Source organism: Mytilus californianus, unplaced genomic scaffold, assembly GCF_021869535.1.
Source record: "Mytilus californianus isolate M0D057914Y unplaced genomic scaffold, xbMytCali1.0.p SCAF_2, whole genome shotgun sequence".
NCBI classification, from domain to species: Eukaryota; Metazoa; Mollusca; class Bivalvia; order Mytilida; family Mytilidae; genus Mytilus; species Mytilus californianus.
The window spans coordinates 134543666-134569706 of NW_026262668.1; the positions used below are offsets into that span (position 1 = coordinate 134543666).

The 26041-nt window shown below is 32.0% G+C and overlaps 1 protein-coding gene across 1 annotated transcript in view; it reads left to right on the plus strand.

The window, feature by feature from the left end:
- Positions 1 to 23704, plus strand: part of LOC127731111 (uncharacterized) — a 35544-nt gene extending 11840 nt beyond the window's left edge. The window contains exons 3-4 of the mRNA XM_052239981.1: positions 12065 to 12434; positions 19238 to 23704. Coding sequence (XP_052095941.1) covers positions 12065 to 12434; positions 19238 to 19737 — 870 coding nt within the window. The 3' untranslated portion in view covers positions 19738 to 23704. The remainder of the gene's footprint in view (positions 1 to 12064; positions 12435 to 19237) is intronic.
- Positions 23705 to 26041: the final 2337 nt, after the last annotated feature.

Here is a 26041-nt window from a genome sequence, read left to right on the forward strand (position 1 = left end):
AACGAGACTTACATCTCTACAACACAACCCTCAGTTAAGTTACACAGTTTAAAAGGCTTACACTTACTAAGGCTTGCATTTCTACAACACAACCATTAGTTAAATAGCTTAGTTAACAAGTCTTGCATCTCTACAACACAACCTCCAGTTATACAAACAGTTAACCATGCATGCATCTTTACAACACAACCACTAGTTGTATTACTGTGTTGATAAGGCATCTCTATAACCCTACCCCAGTTATATTACTGTCTTAACAAGGCTTGCATCTCTAAAACGCACCCACTAGTTATATAACACAATTAATAAGCCATGCATCTATATAACACTTCCCCAGTTATATTACTGTGTTAACAAGACTTGCATCTCTATAACAGTTCTATTACACAGTAAACATGTCTTGCATCTCTTAAAATAACCACCAGTTATATTACTGTGTTAGCAAGGCTTGCATCTTTATAACACTACCACCAGTTATATAACTGTGTTAATAAAGCTTGCATCTCTAAATAACTACCACTAGTTATATTACTGTGTTAATAAGACTTGCATCTTTATAACACTACCACCAGTTATATTACTGTATTAGCAAGGCTTGCATCTTTATAACACAACCATCAGTTATATTACTGTGTTAGCAAGACTTGCATCTCTATAACACTACCACGAGTTATATTACACAGTTAGCAAGGCTTGCATCTTTATAACACTACCACCAGTTATATTACTGTGTTAATAAAGCTTACATCTCTAAATTACTACCACTAGTTATATTACTGTGTTAATAAGGCTTGCACCTTTATAACAAAACCACCAGTTATACTACTGTGTTAGCAAGGCTTGCATCTCTATAACACTACCATGAGTTATATTACTTTGTTAGCAAGGCTTGCATCTCTATAACACTACCACCAGTTATATTACTGTGTTAATAAGGCTTTCATTTCTATGACACTAACACCAGTTATATTACACAGTTAGCAAGGCTTGCATCTTTATAACACTACCACCAGTTATATTACTGTGTTAGCAAGGCTTGCATCTCTTTAATACTACCGCCAGTTATATTACTGTGTTAATAAGGCTTGCATCTCTATAACACAACCACCAGTTATATTACTGTGTTAATTAGGCTTGCATCTCTATAACACAACCACCAGTTATATTACTGTGTTAATTAGGCTTGCATCTCTATAACACAACCACCAGTTATATTACTGTGTTAATTAGTCTTGCATCTCTATAACACAACCACCAGTTATATTACTGTGTTAATTAGGCTTGCATCTCTCTAATACTACCACCAGTTATATTACTGTGTTAATTAGGCTTGCATCTCTATAACACAGCCACCAGTTATATTACTGTGTTAGCAAGGCTTGCATCTTTATAACAAAACCACCAGTTACACTACTGTATTAGCTAGGCTTGCATCTCTATAACACTACCACGAGTTATATAACTGTGTTAGCAGGGCTTCTATCTCTATAACACTACCACCAGTTATATTACTGTGTTAGCAGGGCTTGTATCTCTATAACATTACCACCAGTTATATTACTGTGTTAAGTAGGCTTGCATCTCTTTTATACTACCACGAGTTATATTACTGTGTTAGCAAGGCTTGCATCTCTATAACACTACCACCAGTTATATTACTGTGTTAGCAGGGCTTCTATCTCTATAACAATACCACCAGTTATATTACTGTGTTAATTAGGCTTGCATCTCTATAATACTACCACCAGTTATATTACTGGGTTAGCAAGGCTTGCATCTTCATAACACTACCACATGTTATATAACTGTGTTAATAAAGCTTGCATCTCTAAATTACTACCACTAGATATATCTTATGTGTTAATAAGACTTGCATCTCTATAACACTAACACCAGTTATATTACACAGTTAGCAAGGCTTTCATCTCTATAACACTAACACCAGTTATATTACTGTGTTAGCAAGGCATGCATCTTTATAACACTACCACCAGTTATATTACTGTGTTAATAAGTCTTGAATCTCTATAACACTAACACCAGTTATATTACACAGTTAGCAAGGCTTTCATCTCTATAACACTAACACCAGTTATATTACTGTGTTAATAAGTCTTTCATCTCTATAACACTAACACCAGTTATATTACACAGTTAGCAAGGTTTTCATCTCTATAACACTAACACCAGTTATATTACTGTGTTAGCAAGGCATGCATCTTTATAACACTACCACCAGTTATATTACTGTGTTAATAAGTCTTTCATCTCTATAACACTAACACCAGTTATATTACACAGTTAGCAAGGCTTTCATCTCTATAACACTAACACCAGTTATATTACTGTGTTAGCAAGGCTTGCATCTTTATAACACTACCACCAGTTATATTACTGTGTTAATAAGGCTTGCATCTCTATAACACAGCCACCAGTTATATTACTGTGTTAGCAAGGCTTGCATCTCTATAACACTAACACCAGTTATATTACTGTGTTAGCAAGGCATGCATCTTTATAACACTACCACCAGTTATATTACTGTGTTAATAAGGCTTGCATCTCTATAACACAGCCACCAGTTATATTACTGTGTTAATAAGGCTTGCATCTCTATAACACAGCCACCAGTTATATTACTTTGTTAATAAGGCTTGCATCTTTATAATACTACAACCAGTTATATTACTGTGTTAATAAGTCTTTCATCTCTATAACACTAACACCAGTTATATTACACAGTTAGCAAGGCTTTCATCTCTATAACACTAACACCAGTTATATTACTGTGTTAGCAAGGCATGCATCTTTATAACACTACCACCAGTTATATTACTGTGTTAATAAGGCTTGCATCTCTATAACACAGCCACCAGTTATATTACTGTGTTAATAAGGCTTGCATCTCTATAACACAGCCACCAGTTATATTACTGTATTAGCAAGGCTTGCATCTCTATAATACTACCGCCAGTTATATTACTGTGTAAATTATGCTTGCATCTCTATAATACTACCACCAGTTATATAACTGTGTTAATAAGGCTTGCATCTCTATAACACAGCCACCAGTTATATTACTGTGTTAGCAAGGCTTGTATCACTATAACACAACCACCAGTTATATTACTGTGTTAATTAGGCTTGCATCTCTCTAATACTACCACCAGTTATATTACTGCAATACTGGGTTAGCAAGGCTTGTATCTCTATAATACTACCACCAGTTATATTACTGTGTTAGCAAGGCTTGTATCTCTATAATACTGCCACTAGTTATATTACTGTGTTAGCAAGGCTTGCATCTCTAAAACACAAACATCAGTTATATTACTGTGTTAATTAGGCTTGTATCTCTATAATACTACCACCAGTTATATTACTGTGTTAGCAAGGCTTGCATCTCTATACCACTACCACCAGTTATATTACTGTGTTAGCAAGGCTTGTAGTTCTATAACACGACCACCAGTTATATTACTGTGTCAATAAGGCTTGCATCTTTATAACACAACCACCAGTTATATTATTGTGTTAATAAGACTTGTATCTCAAAAACACAACCACCAGTTATGTTACTGTGTTAATAAGGCTTACATCTCTATAACACAGCCACCAGTTTTATTACTGTGTTAATAAGGCTTGCATCTCAAAAACACAACCACCAGTTATATTACATAGTTAGCAAGGCTGGGATCTCTACAACACTACCACCAGTTATATTACACAGTTAACAAGGCTTGTATCTTTACAACTTGAACTATTTATCAGTTTACAAGGCTCGCATTACTACAACGTGCAAACCAACAGTAAATTGCTGACATAACAATTATGATCCTATATGACGCGGAAATAAATAACTCTTTATTTTCAGCTTTGTCAGAAGGATGAATGTATCGCATCGTTTTACGTTTATAAAGAAGAGACACAATGAAATTCTCTGTGGTGACTGATACACGATACATTTAAGATGCAACCAAAAAACCCCAAGTGAAATACGATGCCGTTGCATTCACATAAAAGTCGTTTTTAATATTAAATCTCAGTGCATAGTGATGCAGTATTTTTGTCTTTTTTGTTATTTAAAACTACGATGACAATTTGTTATTAAAATCTTTAAAAAAAATTTGTTTATTGACCCTTAACCCGATAAATCAACAATACAAGATCAGTTGCTTAGTTAATGGCAAAACCTAGCTATAACATTAGCCGATAAATGATACTTTCATGATTACAAAAATAAGAAGATGTGGTATAATTGCCAATGAGACCAAATGAAATAGAAGTTAAAAACAATAGAGCACCGTACGGCCTTCAACAATGAGCAAAACCCATACCGCATAGTCAGCTATTAAAGGCCCCGAAGTGTAAAAAGGTAAAACAATTCAAACGACAAAACTAACAGCCTGATTAATGTAAAAAAAAAAAACAATGAACGAAATACAAATATGATATACAGCAACAAACGACAACCACTGAATTACAGGCTCCTGACTTGGGACAGGCACATACAGAATGTGGCGGGGTTTAACATGTTAGCGGGCGCCCAACCCTCCATCTAACCTGGTACAGTGGTGTAACAGTACAAAATATGAAAAAAAATATTAAAATCAGTTGAAAAAGGCTTAACTCATCAGATCGATACAAAGCAGAAAAACAAAGTAACAAAAACAAAGACCGGACGTGGCAGGGTATTTATAAATTCCAACAACAAAAAAGACACTAAGTACAGATCTGATCTAAATATATAGTATTCGCTGTTACTGACAGCTAGTTCAAAGCCAATAACAACTAATAAAAAGCATATGTCTAAGACTAAAATATCCATCAGCACACATCCAACATCCAATGGATTTAGTGTAAATACGTCATTAACAGTCGGAGAAAAAACATGACCTTGTGTAATGCCAAAGTACAGGTATCGACAGATTGTAGAACCGTGAATATGTGTATGGATATAACAATACTAGTAGTTTGGTTTTAATTTACTTATAACAAAATCATTATTAATACCAATAAAAACAATATTTAAAGATCTAATTACAATGTTGAATTGTTAACCTTTTAGAATAATATTATTTAAAGGATCTCCGTAAAATAAGGATGTACTATCCCGTTTAAAATAATTTTTTTACAGGTACAGCCAAACTTACAAACCAGATCTTTGTATCTATGGAAGAATTTAGTAAAGGTTTTAAGTAATTTGTGGTAACGAAATCCCTGACTTATTAATTTACAAGTAATACATAGATTACATTCATTGAAATCCAAAACATTACTACAGACACGGGCATAACGAATCAGTTGTGAAATATAAACACCGTAAGATGGTGCCAAAAGAAAATCGCCATAAAAATAAAAATTAACAATAGGGAAATAAAAATCGTCCATTTTTTTTCGTAAATTTTAGTGTAGCGCTTCCCATGTAAAACTTAAATATCTAAATCTAGGAATGGAAAGTTATTACCGTTTATAATAGATTTATTTAAGGTAAATATAAAAATAAGAAGATGTGGTATGATTGCCAATGAGACAATTCTCCAAAAAGTAAGTTCCTTTGGGTAAAGTTCGGCAGTATATTTAGAAAAATCTTTATCATTTAACGAAAAATAATCATCAAGATTACGATAAGTGTTGTTGAATTTATCAATCAAATGCAATTAAGACGGGTCTTTGCTGAGTTTGGTCATAAAATGTGATGCATAACAGTACAAGAACAAGTCTGCTAATAAAGGGGTGCAATTGGTGCCAATAGGAATGCCTACAAACTGTCGATACACTTTATTGCCGAAACGTACAAAAATGTTATCAAGGAGAAAATTAACCGCTTCAATCATCTCATCATTCCTCCATTAAGTAAATATAACATATTTACCTTTCTCTTTTGAGAAGAAGGCTTTAATTGAGTTGCAGCAAATATATTTGCAATTAGATTTTTCAAACGACCATTTGATTAAATAGGAAAACTTTTGTTTGGTGAGATTATGTGGAAGTGTAGCGTAAAGAGTTGAAATGTCAAAACTGTAAGCAGAATCAAAAGAACCATCAAAAGCACGTTATTCATCTAAAACATCAAAAGATTTTTTTACACCCAAAAAAAGTTAATTCCACTTTTTTCATATGTTTTATTACAGTTAATGACAATTTCTGTGATAGTAATTAAGGAACTAGTTAAAAGCACTGAAAGATTAGTTGTAGAACACTTACTAATGACAAAACCTTGCTGTAACTTTCGCCGATAATGGTGACACTTTCATGTATGAAGCGACAACGGTTTACCAGTATACAAGTTTACCTACCTTATTCTCAACCTCGATTTATTGATATAAAAAAATGGGTGCATAATTGACTCATTAAATACAAGGACAGTGTTTGAATGGAAGACTGGGTTATTATGTTCTGTTTATATTATTATAATAACCATATATGGTCCATAAGGATTCCATCATTTTTATTGGAAGACAACAGTGGATATATTTTGGTTTCAGGTTGAGGAAAGGTTCCCCCTACCATTGGAAGACAACAGTCAATATATTTTGTATCCATGTTGAGGAAAGGTTCCCTTTACCATCCTTTTCGTCATACAGCTCCTCAAGTGTTCGGGTATTTTTTATTTTTTGAGGTTTGAGCGTTTCTTAAGAAGTGAAACCAAGAAAGGCGGTTAGAACGCATCTAATTTATAGCATGTTATTTTCATTTACGTTATAACTATCTATTTGATCTGGTTAGTGTATAAGCTGGTGCTTGTTATCATGAACACTTATGCGTTAGATAGCTATGCAATTATATAATTCCTTCTTAACCAATAGAAATCGTCCCACGTAGGAGATATAGGCAAACCGTTAATTATATATGACTTCAGATGTCCATTCCGAGTTGACAGTTCATATTAAGACATTTTATAATTAGGTAGGTACATCTGCTTTGAATTGTCGAAAACGATTTTTTGTTTATTTGTTTTGAAGTTGATTTATTTTCTTGGTATATATATTTTAATGATACAGATAGTATATGCACGATTGATATAGTCTTCTGTTTCAATATAAATAGATGGAATATGGAATATATCAAGCAAATTTGTTGGAAGAAGTATCATAAAAGATAATTTACTAAACGATGCGTTCACTGTTATCCTAAAGCAATATAGGGTAAACATGTAAGACTATTGGATAGTCCTGGCTTAGTTTATTTCACAATAGAGAGAAAAAAAAAAAACATAAAACAATCGGACTTATTTTTACTTTCGGTTCAACACAGATAATTAGTTTAAAATAGCCAAAGAAACTTTTGAAATTGATTTAATATAAAAAAATATTGACTGTGAAAGTCATACAAAGTATGAAAAAATAAAACATTGAAAGGGCCTCCAATCATTGAATTATTCATTGGAAGGACAGTATCTTTATTTAAGGATAAAACTAGCTGTTTTTTATGATTGATCACCCTGATACTAGTTTCTGATTTTTTTTGGTAAGAAGTATGTTTTATTACCAAATATTATTTAATGATTCATTCCTTGTCCCTTCCGAAAATAAGATTCCTCATTTCTTTCTTTCTTACAAATCTTTAAAATTTGTAAAATGAATACGCTCCTTGGAAAAAAGTAGTTTTAAAGTAACTCTGAAATCCATTTTGATATCCGATAAAATAGATATTAGATGTAGAAAGGGGCATCTTGGAGAATTTGGTAGACCCGGTACTATTAACGTTGGTTGTAGAGACATAACATAATTTTGGTTTCTGGTATCTAGATATTCGTCTGCGGTTGATAACTTAAAAATAAACCTAGAACAGAGTAACGATTTTCAAAGATTCGTTGGTTACTAAGTGTTGTTGGGGTACCTGTTGGGTTTCCAAATAAATTTGTAACGCCTAATTATTTTAACAATCAGTTTGTATAATGTAAATTTACACATTCAAACTATATTATTTTGGGCCTTTTCCGCTGTGGCAACATATTTATCAGGAGAATCAGATAGGATGTGTGACAACATTTAGTCTTTGAAGATAAGTGTTGCAAGATTTGACATAAATTCGTTACATTAATACTCTTCTCATTCACGTTCTGAATAGGACCAATAATTCGGGTGAACTGCAAGCACATTTCAGTAAACAAACTATATATACACAAAAATATATACTTTGGAATTTTGATACAGTATATATTGAAAATTGTATAAAATTGAGAATGGAAATGGGGAATGTGTCAAAGAGACAACAACCCGACCATAGAGCAGACAACAGCCGAAGGCCACCAATGGGTCTGCAATGCAGCGAGAAACTCCCGCACCCGGAGGCGTCCTTCAGCTGGCCCCTAAACAAATATGTATACTAGTTCAGTGATAATGGACGTCATACTAAACTCCAGACTACTAGCAGTTACTGACATGCCAGCTCCAACCCTCAATTAAACTGATTGAAAGATTATGTCTTCATCATATGAATATCAGGCACAATCCCTCCTGTTAGGGGTTTAGTATTATACCGTCATAAAATATATGAGAAGAACACAACCCGTGTCATGCCAACAACTGGTTTTAAAACAAATGTGTTTAATTTCGATGCAAAGACCCTATAAGTGAATCAATATTAAAGCCAAAATATGCAATCTTTAATAACTTGACAACAGTATCGTAACTATATCCCCTCTTAATAAGTCTGTTTAAAGGTTTTGTTAGCTTTTGAGGTGAATACTGACATTTTTGTGCTTTGTAAAGAATATTACCATAAAAGATTGGATGTGAAATACCCGAACGAATAAGATGTCTGCATGTTGAGTTATATTTACGAATGATGTCCATATACCGATGATAAAATTTAGTAAATGTTTTGACTAGTTTATGATATCGAAAACCCTGATGTAATAATTTTTCAGTAATAAATAAATTTCTCTCGCTAAAATCTAATACGTTGTTACATACACGAGCGAATCGTACAAGTTGAGATATATAAACACCATATGATGGTGACAAGGGAACGTCACCATCTAAAAATGGATAATTAACGATAGGAAATGAAAAATCATCTCTTTTATCATAAATTTTTGTATTAAGCTTCCCGTTAATGATATAGATATCAAGATCGAGGAAAGGACAGTGGTCATTGTTAGTATTAGCTTTATTTAAAGTAAGTTCAACAGGATAAATTTCTTTAGTATACATACTGAAGTCGTCATTATTGAGAGCCAATATATCATCCAAATATCTAAAAGTATTGTTAAATTTTTGTATCAGATGTTGTTTCGATGGGTCTTTGCTGATTTTAGTCATAAATTGCAACTCATAACAATACAAAAACAGGTCCGCAATAAGTGGTGTACAGTTAGTCCCCATTGGAATTCCGATAACTTGACGATATACGGAATCTCCAAAGCGAACAAAAATGAAATCAAGTAAAAATTCAAGGGCAGATATCGTATCAAAGCATGTCCAATTGACATAGTTCTTTTGTTTGTTGCTACTAAAAAATGACCTAAAAGAGTTTGAACATATGTATTCGCATTCCGACTTTTTAAATGCCCAGTTAATTAGGTGTGTGAATTTTTTCTTAATAAGAATATGAGGCAAAGTGGTATATAGGGTAGAAAAATCAAAACTTTGAACAGATTCAAAATCACTAATATATGCATGCAATTTATCAAGTACTTCCAACGAGTTTTTGACACTCCAAAAGTAATTAATTCCACTATTTTCAAAGGCCTTATTTGAACAATTTATTATCAGGTTTTTGATTGTACCAAGTGTACTAGTAAGTAGAATAGACAAAATTTAGTAGTAGAATAATGACTTGAAGACAAAATAAATCTATATTTGTAAGGTGATTTGTGTAGCTTCGGAAGCCAGTACATAGTTGGGACTTTCATTGTATTTGGTTCTGCTTGTAAAGAAGTAGCTAATAGTTTATGTTTGTTACAGATATCGTTTTCTGAAAATGAAGTCAGTTTGAAATGTTGGTGAATTGGTGATTTCCTTTTGCAGAACCTCAATGTAAAATTTACGTCAAACTATAATGATATTATTAGCAGCTTTATCAGCCGGGACAAAAACAAATTCCTTGGCTTGTTCTTTCAGTTTATGTTTGATACGAGAAATAGGATTTTTATGGTTGTTGTTAAGAGTAAAATGTTCTTTAAAATGTTGTATACGTATATCAACTATCTTCATTACTGAATTAAAAAAAGAGTCCAAAGATTTTTTTGTCAGTTTTTTCCCGTTTTATCCATTTCAAACAGTAAGCACGAAGTGAGTCGTTGATGATATTACGACACTCATTCCAATCAATAATTGACGGGGGACGATATTTAGGTCCTTTACTGAGGAATTGTTTTAACTCTCGGTCGCGAACGATGTTAAGGTCTCCTGTTATTACATGGGAAATGGGGCCATAAGTGTATTCGGAATTACTACAATTACATGACGTAGGTGTATTTTCACTGATATTTACATCTTTACAGACTTGGCTATAATTAAACACAAATTTCCGGGTAGATTTCTTGTATATATAACAAATATGTATATATAACATATATGCATAACATATATTTGAAAAAAAGTCATGGAAGGACTTTAATGTAACCAACATGATTTAATTTATATTTTAAAGACAATATCAAACTTTTACCTCCAAACAAATTTCAGTTTTTGCTATTTTCAGACTCGAAATATTTATTATTTTGCACCTTTTCCGCTTGGACAACAGGGGGTAAGTTATGATGTCTAACAACTTTAAATCTTTGAAGATTTATCATAGATTCGTTAGGTTTCTTTAGTTCTTATTTATATCAACCACTTTAGTCTCAATCCGATCGGAATTAGTATGCACTTCTCTATTTTAAACTTTGTCCTTTGTCTGGCATAATCCCCGACTCCTTAGTCTGGCAAAATATAATACGTTATTACTTTTTTTCTCAACAACGATGTTTACCCTTTTTTCGTCGACATTGACAAAAAATTCAGAAAAACTTGCTTAACTTTCTGCACCAAAATGACGTTTAATTCCAAATTACTTAGTATCAGTAATTAAAAACTTTTAGTCGGAAGATATAACAGTTTTTGCAAGGTTTTTCTATAAAATGACATAGTTTAATATCACATTCAGTGTTAAATCCTTTGTTAAGCAAACGATATACAATGTATCATGAATAATAGTGGTGTAACAGTAAATCATATTTGTAAATATCGTTTTAACAACAGGGTATCAGATGACTCTGTCGCATTTTACTTGCTATTAATGTATATTTGTTGATATTGACAGTACTATATATGTACATTATATGAGGTGAGGGCTAATAGCGACCTCTGATGTTGGTTACCTTGTGCTCATTTTACTGTTTCTGTTTCATGGCTCATTTTTTTCCCTAACGAGCTGGTATTTTGGGATTTTACGTTAACTCTCTAATTTATAAACTGATGTGATTGTTGGGTTTTCTTGCATTGAAAACTTGAATAGGTTGTGATCATTGCACAAGGTCTTGTTTTCCTGTACCGTTTATGATATTACTATATAAAATCTACTATGAAGTATTGCCACCGATATTAGAGTGTAGGATTAAGTAGGTTGAACTTAATTTCAGTAACTACGAGTTTTCTTTGATACGATATTGTTTCTAATTGTTATGTATGTCTTTTATTTTTGTTATTTTTAAAGCCGTTATTAAAGAGTTGAATGTTTTTCTTTTAAAGATTTTAATTAAATATTCTTTTGTACCTTTTGTTAATTCACTGATCGAAGAAGAAACTTGGAAGGATTATGATCTTCAAATTTTTTAAAAAAAAAATGTTGTAGCCCCGTGAATAGTACCTGCCACAAGTCAGGAACCTGTGTTAATGTCTTATCTTCATTCCATTTTTGTAATTTGAGGAATTAGATGGCAGATATTTGATAAATTAATTTAGACTGGGTGCTCTGTAGATCTATATATATTGTAATGTTAAAAACTGAATGATTTATTTGGGTTTACACTTTTAATTGCAAACTGAAAAATACCTAGAAGCAAAGTAACATGTGGCATATTTCTAACAATCATAATCCATATAATATTGTAATTATGTGCTTTTTATTTCAGGATACCATGTGTAAATTGTGTGCATGGTGTAAAAAGGCGTTTAACAATCTACCGGACTACATTTTGATCATTACTTGTTTGATATATCTATGTTCAGGAGTAAGTTCTCAGTTCAGTTTAGATCTCCAAAGCAGAATACAGAGCGCCAGAAATAACAGTTGTGCAAATTGTAAAAGAATTCTTGATATTAGTATAGCTGAGAAAAGACGACTAGACATTTTGCTGAAGCGAATAAAAGACAGGTTAGGAATAGAACCAAACAGAAAAGTAGCACAAGAAACAAATGCCAAACCGAGGGATTCACAATATATTCAACAGAAATACACCTACCCAGAAACTTCAGAAATTGTTAGTTTTCCAGAAAAACAAGGTAACTAATTATAGAAGTTGTTAATGTTAAAAAAGTAATTAAAAGAAGGATTCGTCAAATGTTTATAAAACACCCGTCAGAATTTGTTTTAGCAGAGGTTTGCCGTACTAAGCCTGATTTATTTGCTGTAGAGCGTATAAACCAAGAATAACTATTCAAAAACTTGTTCATTGAAATAAAACCTTTCATGATTAAATCTGGTTTTTAAGGGGGAGGCATTGTACCAATAGTTTATATTAATGAAAAAAATGTACACTGTAACATGCAATTTACTCCAAACAGATACAGAAATTCTTTTAGGATATAATGGGGGTTCTCTCTATATAAAAACACTTAACTATAATTAGAACATGTCAGCCTTAAGGTATATACCCATATTTGCATTGGAACCGTCTTATCATTAAATTATTTACCAGGAATGGCTACATATTTACGGTAGAGGCTGAATAAGAAGCATTTAACTTTTAAGGTGGAGGATTTTAACATTGTCAAAAAGTGTCTCAATATGAAAAGAATTGTTATATAATTATATAAATGTATCGATAATTCTTCATTTTACAAATAAACACCAAATTTCAGTACAATAAGTCTTAGGTATTTTGTAAACTGAACTGAAAACTATCATTTACATGAAATTTGTTATAAGTCGTGTAGCTGTAATTAGATTAAAAGTAGATCAAAAACAAAAGTCATATGTAATATGTGCAAAGCGAGTTTAGAACGCAGGAGGCAAATTTTAATAAAATTGATCATAATAGATCAAAATTAAATCGACCAAAAACAAAACTTATATGTGATATATAACTTTGTATTATACAGTTATTTATCAGCACAATATCTCTTCTCTTGCATGAAAGCTGTCATGTTTTATGAAAGAGGTTTGGCAAGTTTTCCCTTAATTTGTTTCTTCACGGTATCAATATCTAAAATTGATAAAACTTATTGCAATTGAAATATTGAAGAAGAAGAAATGATATTATGGTATGTGAATTCATAACACAAAATAACTACGTGCTCATAAGAAAGCAAAAGTAAAGGAACAATGCTTGTACTGCGGTTCTTCATTTTTAAGTTACAGTGAGGTCTTCAACATGGAGCCATATTTCGTATCTCATTGCTAGTTCAAAACGGCGCCGAGCACCGTTTTGAGTGGAATTATTTGAAAGCTGCGTTGAAGTACACATCTGCGGGGTAGAACCAACAAATAATAAATTATATATGGCAAAGAAAACGAACAAATATTGAGACACATTGTCTAATAATCTCAATCGAATACTGAGACACATTGTCTAATAATCTCAATCAAATACTGAGACCCGTTGTCTAATAATCTCAATCAAATACTGAGACACATTGTCCAATAATCTCAATCAAATACTGAGACATATTGTCTAATAATCTCAATCAAATACTGAGACCCATTGTCTAATAATCTCAATCAAATATTGAGACACATTGTCTAATAATCTCAATCGAATACTGAGACACACTGTCTAATAATCTCAATCGAATACTAAGACCCATTGTCTAATAATCTCAATCAAATATTGAGACACATTGTCTAATAATCTCAATCGAATACTAAGACACATTGTCTAATAATCTCAATCAAATACTGAGACACATTGTCTAATAATCTCAATCAAATACTGAGACCCATTGTCTAAAAATCTCAATCGAAAACTGATAAAAATTGTCTAATAATCTCAATCAAATACTGAGACCCATTGTCTAATAATCTCAATCAAATATTGAGACACATGGTCTAATAATCTCAAACGAATACCGAGACACACTGTCTAATAATCTCAATCGAATACTGAGACACATTGTCTAATAATGTCAATCAAATACAGAGACACATTGTCCAATAATCTCAATCGAAAACTGATACAAATTGTCTAAACATCTCAATCGAAAACTGATACAAATTGTCTAATAATCTCAATGGAAAATACAGAACATATACAAACATTTATACCGTGAAAATACAGAATAAATGCAAACATCTATACCTGACGGATCACATGAAAATATGTATTAGATAACATTGAAGGATTTTACGTATGAACATTGCCAATTATTCGGATAAAATTCAAAAACCCCATTGTACATTAGCAAAGTATATACTTTTAAAATCTTAATGTAGTATTGAAAATAATAAACTAGTAACATATTTTTGTAAAATTTTATCGAGCTACTTTAGAAATAACTAAAAATGATAATATCTAATTTATATCTCAAGGACAATACCAAGCTTTTACTTCTAAACAAATTTCTGTTTTTGTTAAGATTTTCCTAGAGATATAATAGTTTGTGTAACCCCTTCAAAATTTCAATATTTGTCATCTTTAGTTAAGTTAAAGGTTCGGGAAAACGACAAAGGACACAATGATTTCGTTTTGCCCCTAAAATATGGTTGCCTTTTTTCATTTACTGTTATAATTTGTGAATAGGAATAAATACATGTATCTTTAATTTGTGTATGATATGTTACTTCTCCTGTATTATATGCCAAATATCATTGTCTTCTTATTACTTCTCCTGTATTATATGCTAAGTATCATTGTCTTCTTGAGGAATACTTCTCCTGTATTATATGCCAAATATCATTGTCTTCTTGAGGAATACTTCTCCTGTATTATATGCCACATACCATTGTCTTTTTGACGAATACTTCTCCTGTATTATATGCCACATACCATTGTCTTCTTGAGGAATACTTCTCCTGTATTATATGCCAAATATCATTGTCTTCTTATTACTTCTCCTGTATTATATGCTAAGTATCATTGTCTTCTTGAGGAATACTTCTCCTGTATTATATGCCAAATATCATTGTCTTCTTGAGGAATACTTCTCCTGTATTATATGCCACATACCATTGTCTTTTTGACGAATACTTCTCCTGTATTATATGCCACATACCATTGTCTTCTTGAGGAATACTTCTCCTGTATTATATGCCAAATATCATTGTCTTCTTGAGGAATACTTCTCCTGTATTATAAGCCACATACCATTGTCTTTTTGACGAATACTTCTGTATGATATGCCAAATATCATTCATTTTGTCGTCTTGTTACTTCTCCTGTATTATATGCCAAATATAATTGACTTCTTGAGGAATACTTCTCCTGTATTATATGCCAAATATCATTGACTTCTTGAGGAATACTTCTCCTGTATTATATGCCAAATATCATTGACTTCTTGAGGAATACTTCTCCTGTATTATATGCCAAATATCATTGACTTCTTGAGGAATACTTCTCCTGTATTATATGCCAAATATCATTGTCTTCTTATTACTTCTCCTGTATTATATGCTAAGTATCATTGTATTCTTGAGGAATACTTCTCCTGTATTATATGCCACATACCATTGTCTTTTTGACGAATACTTCTGTATTATATGCCAAATATCATTGTCTTCTTGAGGAATACTTCTCCTGTATTATATGCCACATACCATTGTCTTTTTGACGAATACTTCTCCTGTATTATATGCCACATACCATTGTCTTCTTGAGGAATACTTCTCCTGTATTATATGCCAAATATCATTGTCTTCTTGAGGAATACTTCTCCTGTATTATAAGCCACATACCATTGTCTTTTTGACGAATACTTCTGTATGATATGCCAAATATCATTCATTTTGTCGTCTTGTTACTTCTCCTGTATTATATGCCAAATATAATTGACTTCTTGAGGAATACTTCTCCTGTATTATATGCCAAATATCATTGACTTCTTGAGGAATACTTCTCCTGTATTATATGCCAAATATCATTGTCTTCTTATTACTTCTCCTGTATTATATGCTAAGTATCATTGTCTTCTTGAGGAATACTTCTCCTGTATTATATGCCACATACCATTGTCTTTTTGACGAATACTTCTGTATTATATGCCAAATATCATTGTCTTCTTGAGGAATACTTCTCCTGTATTATATGCCAAATATCATTGTCTTCTTATTACTTCTCCTGTATTATATGCTAAGTATCATTGTCTTCTTGAGGAATACTTCTCCTGTATTATATGCCACATACCATTGTCTTTTTGACGAATACTTCTGTATTATATGCCAAATATCATTGTCTTCTTGAGGAATACTTCTCCTGTATTATATGCCACATACCATTGTCTTTTTGACGAATACTTCTCCTGTATTATATGCCACATACCATTGTCTTCTTGAGGAATACTTCTCCTGTATTATATGCCAAATATCATTGTCTTCTTGAGGAATACTTCTCCTGTATTATAAGCCACATACCATTGTCTTTTTGACGAATACTTCTGTATTATATGCCAAATATCATTCATTTTGTCGTCTTGTTACTTCTCCTGTATTATATGCCAAATATAATTGACTTCTTGAGGAATACTTCTCCTGTATTATATGCCAAATATCATTGACTTCTTGAGGAATACTTCTCCTGTATTATATGCCAAATATCATTGACTTCTTGAGGAATACTTCTCCTGTATTATATGCCAAATATCATTGACTTCTTGAGGAATACTTCTCATGTATTATATGCCAGATATCATTGTCTTCTTGAGGAATACTTCTCCTGTATTATATGCCACGTACCATTGTCTTTTTGACGAATACTTCTGTATTATATGCCAAATATCATTCATTTTGTCGTCTTGTTACTTCTCCTGTATTATATGCCAAATATCATTGACTTCTTGAGGAATACTTCTCCTGTATTATATGCCAAATATCATTGACTTCTTGAGGAATACTTATCATGTATTATATGCCAGATATCATTGTCTTCTTGAGGAGTACTTCTTCTGTATTATATGCTAAATATCATTGTCTTCTTGTGGAATACTTCTCCAGTATTATATGCCAGATGTCATTGTCTTCTTGAGGAATACTTCTCCTGTATTAAACGCCAGATATCATTGTCTTCTTGAGGAATACTTCTCCTGTATTATATTGCAAATATCATTGTCTTCTTGAGGAATACTTCTCCTGTATTATATGCCAGATATCATTATCTTCTTGAGGAATACTTCTCCTGTATTATATGCCAAATATCATTGTCTTCTTGAGGAATACTTCTCCTGTATTATATGCCAAATATCATTGACTTCTTGAGGAATACTTCTCCTGTATTATATGCTAAATATCATTGTCTTCTTGTGGAATACTTCTCCAGTATTATATGCCAGATGTCATTGTCTTCTTGAGGAATACTTCTCCTGTATTAAACGCCAGATATCATTGTCTTCTTGAGGAATACTTCTCCTGTATTATATTGCAAATATCATTGTCTTCTTGAGGAATACTTCTCCTGTATTATATGCCAGATATCATTATCTTCTTGAGGAATACTTCTCCTGTATTATATGCCAAATATAATTGACTTCTTGAGGAATACTTCTCCTGTATTATATGCCAAATATCATTGACTTCTTGAGGAATACTTCTCCTGTATTATATGCCAAATATCATTGACTTCTTGAGGAATACTTCTCCTGTATTATATGCCAAATATCATTGACTTCTTGAGGAATACTTCTCATGTATTATATGCCAGATATCATTGTCTTCTTGAGGAATACTTTTCCTGTATTATATGCCACGTACCATTGTCTTTTTGACGAATACTTCTGTATTATATGCCAAATATCATTCATTTTGTCGTTTTGTTACTTCTCCTGTATTATATGCCAAATATCATTGACTTCTTGAGGAATACTTCTCCTGTATTATATGCCAAATATCATTGACTTCTTGAGGAATACTTATCATGTATTATATGCCAGATATCATTGTCTTCTTGAGGAGTACTTCTTCTGTATTATATGCTAAATATCATTGTCTTCTTGTGGAATACTTCTCCAGTATTATATGCCAGATGTCATTGTCTTCTTGAGGAATACTTCTCCTGTATTAAACGCCAGATATCATTGTCTTCTTGAGGAATACTTCTCCTGTATTATATTGCAAATATCATTGTCTTCTTGAGGAATACTTCTCCTGTATTATATGCCAGATATCATTATCTTCTTGAGGAATACTTCTCCTGTATTATATGCCAAATATCATTGTCTTCTTGAGGAATACTTCTCCTGTATTATATGCCAAATATCATTTGTCTTCTTGAAAGTGATCAGCACATTATATATGTTCATGAAAATTACCATGATAAGGTCTTTAGTATTTGACCGAGGTAAAACAAAATATGTTAAACGAGGTCAACATATGTTAATTGAGATCAAAAATATGTCAACCGAAACTCATAAGTGATTTGTAAAGAATTATTACAAATCTTTTAAACAGATAAAATTGAGAGATAATATTAACGTTGGCCAATTTGTTTCTTTTGAGAGGATAGGGGAGGACGGTTTTGATTATTGCTGTGGTTCAAGGGGAAATATATTTTTGAAATAGGTTCCAGACAAACGCTTATATAACAATAGCAAACACTGTTCGTTTTACATCGGACGAATGTTATATACTAGTACAAAGATGTATGAATCAAAAAGTAGTTAATCAACGTTGATATAAACAAGTGTTGAAAAATTTGATTATAGTTTAGAATTATTAATAGTTCCATTTCATATATGGCATGAATTTACAACTTGTAAACATATTAATTCAAAAAGTCATATAACACGTTTATTACTTTGCACAAAATTGTTACAGCGCCATGCTTATTCACGCACAAAATTTTCAGTCTAAATTTAAAATATAAAATAGTTATTGGGCTATATATGTCAGTGAAAATGTTTGATAGTTAACATGTAAATGGATTTTCTCTACTTTATAGATAATACAACTGGGAAAAATATTCTACTATTTACAATAGACGTGAGGAATAACCCAGGTCCTCTGGAGGCTATCAAAGCACACCTCTGGATATTAGTCAAACAACGAAAACAAGGTCGGACCAGAGGCAAGAAAATATGGCTACGTGTGTCTCAAATTCACGATACAAACAATACAAATCAATATCTAACTAGTATACGAACTCGAGTGAAAAAGACACGTTGGCAAAAAATAGCACTGCCGGTTACTCTCATACAATCAATGATAGACAACCATGAACACGTACTGAAATTAAAAGTATCTTGTAAGAAATGTGGCAAAATGGTCAAACTCGTCCTACAACGAAAACGACATCGAAAACGACGGCATAAAGGGAAGAACAAAACCCCAAAAAAGAGAACTACTAGTAGGAGAAGGAACAGAAGACTGAAAAACAATGACAATGTCCAACCGTTCCTCGTAATAAGTACTCGATATAAATATAAACTTAAATTAATGTAGTTAATGTGAATATATGTATTTGTGTCTCTTTGTACGTTCGATAAAAACCAAATCCTTTCAACTAGAGTCTCCGATCAGATGTAAATGCTCATCCTGTCACGTGATTGTAAAACAGTTGTGTATGTAAATATCTTCATATAATCATTCAAATATTTTGGAAAATTACAAAAACGTAAACAGCGAGAATTCTCGAAGAAATATCCATCCAATCAATGAAGTCGCAATGACGTCATTCAGCCGAGTCCGTTTTATAGGAGTAACTACATGTATTTTATAAGCGTAACTGTAATGACGCCAAAAACTCAACATGAGGTAAAAATCATAAAAGGAGAAACAATTGTTCCGTTCATTTAACGGCATTTATTTATTTAATATATTGCCGGTTTTATAAATTCACATTATTTAGAATTCTAATATAGCGTGTAACAGTAGTTTTATTTTTAGATAAAAGTTATTAGAAATGATAGGTTATAATGTTATGCTGCTATTTTTATGTCGCATGGAAATGAGTTGTATTTTTATCCTCAAAGGAAATGAAAGTATTCTTTAATGAATTTTTGATATGATTATTTGACGGTGTAATGTTGTGATTAAGAACACGTTATAGTCTCAGCTGATATAACATGTCAAGCTGATTCAAAATGATTTAATTAAACTGATTATATCCATCGGAAATCTATGATGACTTTTATTCAAATTTATTAACATATAACATATCATTACACTTTCAGATATGTTGTAAACGTCTTGTTTAGAATTTATAATTTAAAAGATAAGAAATGTAAATTCAATGACAGCTCACTTGTTAAAAAGAAAAGTTTATAGAAATGGGTTACTAGCATTAAAGTTTATGGTATTCACATCAACCTAGCCCTAATGTTTATGGTATCCAGATCCGCTCAACCCCAAAGCCCCATAAACTAGTATGTTTCTTGTTGTAATAATAAAAAACCATAGAGACTTCTACTGTACATTAAATGTCTCTTTATAAAGTTATTATGACAATCTTAGTATTAACACAAAGTAACCAAGAGGAAGAAGACATCACAATGACAATCAAAAATCAGATGTCGAAGAAAAACCGAAAGTATCATGCCGAAATCGAAAAACAAATAAAAACAATATACAAATCATTACATGGCGAACTCAAGACTGGGAAACTCCAACCCCACTAAAAAAAACCGGGGTGATCTCAGGTGTTCCGAAAGTGTAAGTAGAACTGTCTTCACGGTTCATTGCTCATTGCAACTACACATTGGTAATAAGTATCGTTATGTGATGTCACAGTCCGGGGGAGAGGACGGCATTGTGGCTACGGCAATCCGTGTACATCTTTGCATAAGATACTCAAAAGTGGTCAACCAAACCATGATGGCGTCCGTAAAAGTTTCGAAGGGATGACTTGAACTTTACCACTAGGAATGCTTGGTTCAATATCTTCCTTGTTAGCGAAACCACCCACAAAGGAAATTGTGACACAAGCTTTGGAATATCGTATTGATTGAAAGACATATACTCCATATGCAGGCGCTACTGGAAAGTTGTTAAATAGAAATGGAAAGTTTACAATAGGAAAACTGAAATCATGTATTTTGTTCTCAACTGACCTTCACTGTCAACAGATTGAACTGTATCTGTGGTATCCTTTATTTCTAGTTCGATGAAATAGATTCGCATAACACGGTCATCAAAGCTTTGAATTATATATAGTGAGAGGACATCTAAACGTCGAATGAATTATATATAGTGACAGGACATCTAAACGTCGAATCGGGAAAGCAACAAATGACTGATATATTTACTAGTTTTATGAATTTTCAGTCTGATAAAATATCTGATATTATAATGATTGATGTGATTTCGATTTTATTCATTGGCAGTCAATTGTTTCTGTAAATGAATTTCGGGAATATGTGTTCAAATGAAGATAAAACTTCATGTTTTGGTAATACGGGTTCCCATAGCGTTTTCATTGTTTGTTAAAGTTATTTGTGGTGTGTTTAAATCGTCATATCTTCATATAATTATCATGTTCATATTATTATTCATGTAAATTGCACTTCATATTTTATGTTTTATGTTGCTTCGTGATAATATCTTTCCTCATAACAGGGAAAGTAACATTCAGTTAATTTTGAATCGATCTTGGAAATAAAGATAGTAGTCACTACATACTTGCTAAAAATGCTTAAAAAGCTTTCTAATTTCATTCGATTAGTTCCTCCGGAACAGCGCATTGGGGTATCAACTATTATTATAAAAAATCTTATTTCGACGGCAAAAAGTTTCATTTATATTGAAACACTTTTTTTAATTTTTAATTCAGTTTACCCAGTTTCGATCAAACTGAGATAAATGACAAGTTTTTGAGTATGTATTTTTGTGGTACCTTACAAAACGATGCAATTTGTAAATGCTGTACCAGTAACAGAACGATGCAATGTTCATATCGCAATTTTCCAAGGTTTTTAATATTTTGTTATTATTGAATATTTTGTCTTCATTGTTCAATAGATCACACAGAAACTCCTGATTATTTATTTGTATCCACTCAGCGTTACATTATGACATTCATGTTCATTAAACCATGTTAATTAACTATCAGACCATTAACCATCCAACTAACTTCTTATAATCCAGGTTTTGGACATAAACTAACCTAAGAAATAGAAAGGAATACTTCGTCGTGAAGATTACATATCATCTTTGAACCTTTAAAAACGAGAATGTCAATGAATGAAAAGTTAAAATGACATAATTTCTATAATTTATGTTGTAATACCGCTACATTTTTTTTCACACAGAGTGTAAAACTAACATAGTTTGATCCTGGTATAAAAATTAGAACAAACATTTTACTTCAGTAAACGTCTCACTTAAGTTGTGTTTTTAAGGAAATGTAAAGAAAAATAATAAGATTATGTGTACTGGATATCGGTCATTATAAAGTTTTCGATGGATAGATAGACGTAAACATCTGAACACGACACAACAAGCTGATATAAGTAGCTCATATATATATGTTGGTGAAACTCACCAGGCTTATACAATATCAACCTACAAACGTTAATGTATGTCATGGTTTATTTATGTGGAAACTTTAAAAATATTCACCAAGGAAATGTGCAAATTAATTAATTGTATATTTTTTGTATTGGATATTTAGAAATATTGGATCATGTAATCGTTATTTAATAAGTATTAGATGTAGGCTTCTCATTTCTGAGGGGCGTCAGTCCCGAACATATGAAACGCTTACACCTGATTTACATAAAAGTAATAAATAAATCTTTTATATTTTCTCTTGTTGTAAAAAAGAGCAACTAGTTTTGATAAAACAGATAAGTGTCATTATCCCAAAATTTCCAGATTCAGTAACACTTTCAGAAGATGTTTTGTAGTTATGCATTTGGAAAGAATGAAATCTTAATTGCGTCTATTTTTCTGTCATCAAACTGATACCTTATAAATGCTTTTGTATGGCAATATGAATCGCTGTACTATCTTGTCTTTTTCTGGTTTAATTGCCAAAATCTGAACTTTTCCCTGATAAACGTCATATTACTTCTATGTGAATGTAATTATTTGGTTAACTGAACCTAATTCAGGACAAGGATAGACGCTTACAATGTTATACAAATGTGTGCTTTGTCAGTTGAAGAAATAGAACATTAGAAGTGTTTGAAAAATTTAACAGGAACAAAGCATAAATATCATAAAAAATTATCATGTTGAAACAATTCTTGGATACAATATCAGGGTTCACATAGATGTTTGCAATTTTTAGCAAGAACCAGATGAATATGTGCTCAAACATTCCCATTGCAAAATCACTAGATGTATCTTTTATTTTGTCTGATGATGATTCACTATTATGAAATGATTGTAATTTATACTTATGTAATGTTATTCAATTTTTCTACATTTCTTTCTTTGCCATTGTGAATAAAACAATCATAGGAAAGTGGATGTGTTTTTTTTTGTAAAATAATCTTAATGATTTTCATTAATTTTAAACTTATTGGAAATGAGGCATTCAACTATCATTGGAAACACTTTTGTACGTTGAATGGCTGCATTTGTTTTTAGTTCAATGTTTTTCATTATATTTCGAAAACCACAAAATCTACACGAAATCGGGGGAATATCATCGACCCCAAATGACCTTATCTTTATTGTATTTTTTCCTGCTGTTATATTACTGGACCTACATAAGTTCTTGTGGTTTAGTTTCTGAATAACGATGTAAATTACCCACTGTTCATATACATATACATATAAATTATAACAGGCACCACCAAAACTATTAAACAGTACAGCGCCACTATTGGACTCCTCCATAAAACTATTAAACAGTACAACGCCAATATCGGACTCCTCCATAAAAATAGTAAACAGTACAACGCCACCATCGGATTCCTCCATAAAAATAGTAAACAGTACAACGCCACCATCGAACTCCTCCATAAAACTATAAAACAGTACAACGCCACCATCGGACTCCTCTGAAAAACTATTAAACAGTACAACGCCACCATCGGATTCCTCCATAAAACTATTAAACAGTACAGCGCCACTATTGGACTCCTCCATAAAACTATTAAACAGTACAACGCCACCATCGGACTCCTCCATAAAACTATTAAACAGTACAACGCCACCATCGGACTCCTCCATAAAACTATTAAACAATACAACACCACCATCGGACTCCTCCATAAAATAATACACGTATAATCAAAGGCAAACAATGTGTTTAACTTTAAAGACATATGGTCTAGATCTACAAAGGGGGATTTATGTAAGTAGACATGTGTTTAATATAGATTCTTCCACAGCATCATATTTGATACGATATTTCTGTCGTTTAAATAAAGTCTAAAACGACTGCAACATTACGATATAGTTCTAAAGGATAACGGTAGCCGATAGGTTAAATCCTCATCCTATAATTAATTCATTAAACATTATTTATTTTCCAAAAACTACAATATGTTTTAGTTTTCTCTGCAATTTTGTCCCGACAGTTTACTAAATGGTAAAAATATATGATAACAGCTCTGCAAGAAAAAAAAAGTAGTAAAACGATAACCTTGACAATGGTAATAGGAATGGATATTTTTTAATGCATCAGATTGTTAATGGTAGTATATAAAGTTCATAGAGTTCTACGTTTGATGGATTCCAAGAGCAGAAGAGGAAGAAGACGAAGAAGATAATAATGTTTTTGATGAAAATGATAGGTACAGCTTCTATAAATTTTAGTCCATATTGATAGCTTTGACCAAACCTATTTATTTTTAACTGCTAAAAACAACAAATGCAAAAAAAGTGGCGAAAGATACCAAAGGGATATTCAAACTCATCAGTCGAAAACAAACTGACAATTAATTATCGTATCTACAAAACTGAACATGGTTTTGAAAATTATTTTGAAAAATGGAAATGGCTTGTATGTCACAGTGTTTTAAATAGTTCGAATGATGAATTATTAATTTTTGATAGAAACTGGCCGATCGGAAGCAAAATCTGCCGCCAACTTGAACATATTTTATTATAACTGGACACAGTCCAGCTACCAACACGATGACATTAACCCAAACAAGGCGGGTCAGAAGGTGTTCGCTAATTCAGGAACCTAGCTATGGTAGCCACAGCTGTTGGTTGGATACTACAGAACAAAGTTATACAACACTTCTAACATGCATATTTACAGAACAAAGTTATGCAACACTTCTAACATGCATATTTACAGAACAAAGTGATACAACACTTCTAACATGCATATTTATAGAACAAAGTTATGCAACACTTCTAGCATGCATGTTTACAGAACAAAACGATACAACACTTCTAACATGCATGTTTACAGAACAAAGTTATACAACACTTCTAACATGCATATTTACAGAACAAAGTGATACAACACTTCTAACATGCATGTTTACAGAACAAAGTTATACAACACTTCTAGCATGCATGTTTACAGAACAAAGCGATACAACACTTCTAACATGCATATTTACAGAACAAAGTTATACAACACTTCTAACATGCATATTTACAGATCAAAGTGATACAACACTTCTAACATGCATGTTTACAGAACAAAGTTATACAACACTTCTAACATGCATATTTACAGAACAAAGTGATACAACACTTCTAACATGCATGTTTACAGAACAGAGTGATACAACACTTCTAACATGCATGTTTACAGAACAAAGCGATACAACACTTCTAACATACATATTTACAGAACAAAGTTATACAACACTTCTAGCATGCATGTTTACAGAAC